This window comes from Apium graveolens, chromosome 9, assembly GCF_009905375.1.
Source record: "Apium graveolens cultivar Ventura chromosome 9, ASM990537v1, whole genome shotgun sequence".
Taxonomy (NCBI): Eukaryota; Viridiplantae; Streptophyta; class Magnoliopsida; order Apiales; family Apiaceae; genus Apium; species Apium graveolens.
In genome coordinates, this window is record NC_133655.1 from 158,287,804 (window position 1) to 158,289,471 (window position 1,668).

Here is a 1,668-nt window from a genome sequence, read left to right on the forward strand (position 1 = left end):
TCAGAACCTCATTGGTTCAATCTACCTTTCTGAAGTAAAAACCTCTTCGATCAAAAAGAAGCGGTGTATAGAAATCCATAAATTAGTAACATGGATGACACCAATTCGAGACTTTCTGGAGAAGGGAACATTGCCATTAAGCAAAAAAGAAGCATATAAAGTTAGGAACAAAGAGGCCAGTAATACAATTGTTAATGGCAAACTTTACAAAAGGTCGGCCTCCTCTCCTCTCCTTCGATGCATGGACACGGAAGAGCAAATGCTAGCTCTAAAGATGGTCCACGAAGGCATATGCAGTGAGCACCTTGATGGAAGAGCCCTGGCCTTCAAAATCCTTCGTCAAGGTTTCTACTAGCCGATGTTGAGAGACGATGCACACCAATACACAAAGAAGTGCAAGAAATGTCAGTTATTCAGTACCATTCTGAAGCAACCCTCAGAGGAAATGGCTTCAGTCTGAGCCTGATACCCTACTCCATGTGGGTAGTAGACATCATGGGTATCTTGCTAACCAACACTAAATAGGCGAAGTACTGCATTGTTACGATCGACTATATGACCAAGTGGGTTAAAGCTCGACCGTTGGCCACTATTTTTGAAGAGGCGGAAAAGAAGATTATGTTGGAACAAGTAATATTAAGATTTGGCATTGCTAAAATTTGTGTCCCTGACAATGGTACCCAGTTTAATGGAAATAAATTTAAAACATTCTTACATGACTTCGGGATCCAGCGAAAATTCAGCTTTGTGGGTCATCCTCAAGGAAATGGGGTGATTGAAGCCGTAAATAAGATCATCTTCAATGAAATCAAAAAGAGGCTAGGTGAAGCAAAGGGTCTATGGGTCGAAGAACTTTTATGGGTCTTGTGGGCTTACCGGACAACACTAAGGTCTTCCACGGGTGAAATACCCTTCAGACTAGCCTATGGAACCGATGCTCTCCTCCCAATTGAAGTAAGCCTTGACTCTTATCACACTAAAGTTTTTATTGTTGAAAGCAATGAGGTTGGCTTAAGAGCTAATATAGACCTCTTGAAAGAAGAAAGGAAAGCATCCCATCAGAGAAACCTCAAGTACCAACTTCAGGCAGCCCAATACTATGATTCGACTGTGAAAAACATAGTTTCTTCATCGGTGACCTAGTGTTGAGAGAGCTAGCAACATCAATGCCTACTAAGCAAGGAAAAATTCATCCCAATTGGGAAGGCCCCTACTATGTGGTCGAATTGGTCTGTCCAGGAATGTATAAGCTGAAGACTTTGGTAGGCAAATCCATCAAAAACACTTGGCACGGCTCCAGACTCCGGAAATTTTTCCAGTAAGCTTGTCTAAAGCCCAAGTAGTCATTTATTTCAGCTTATTTAATTTCGTCATTTACTTCAACAATGCAATTTGAAGTCCTTAAAGGAGAAACATGTATAACACTGTGCGAAAGATAATTTTCAATGATAGATTACATGTTTTCCCCACTCTTCTTTCAATTATCATTGCATTATAAATCTTAGATACGTATAATATCGAGCACAATACGTATAGGTCTTACTATTCCACATATACAGTAGTAAATAAATTTTTCAATAATTTACTAAGGCCTAGATTGAGACCGAAGAAGTAAATAAATTCTCAAAATTTACTAAGGCCCGGATTGAGGCCGAAGACGTAAATAAA

General features: G+C 39.7%; 1 protein-coding gene across 1 annotated transcript; it reads left to right on the forward strand.

Annotated features, from left to right (window-relative positions):
* Positions 1-555: 555 nt before the first annotated feature.
* LOC141685689 (uncharacterized) lies at positions 556-1,143 on the forward strand. The gene has a single exon (XM_074490779.1). The coding sequence runs from the start codon at positions 556-558 to the stop codon at positions 1,141-1,143; it is 588 nt and encodes a 195-aa protein (XP_074346880.1).
* The last annotated feature ends 525 nt before the right edge of the window (positions 1,144-1,668 follow it).

Coding starts and splice junctions, on each gene's coding strand:
- LOC141685689 (XM_074490779.1), top strand. CDS start 556: ATGACCAAGTGGGTTAAAGCTCGACCGTTGGCCACTATTTTTGAAGAG.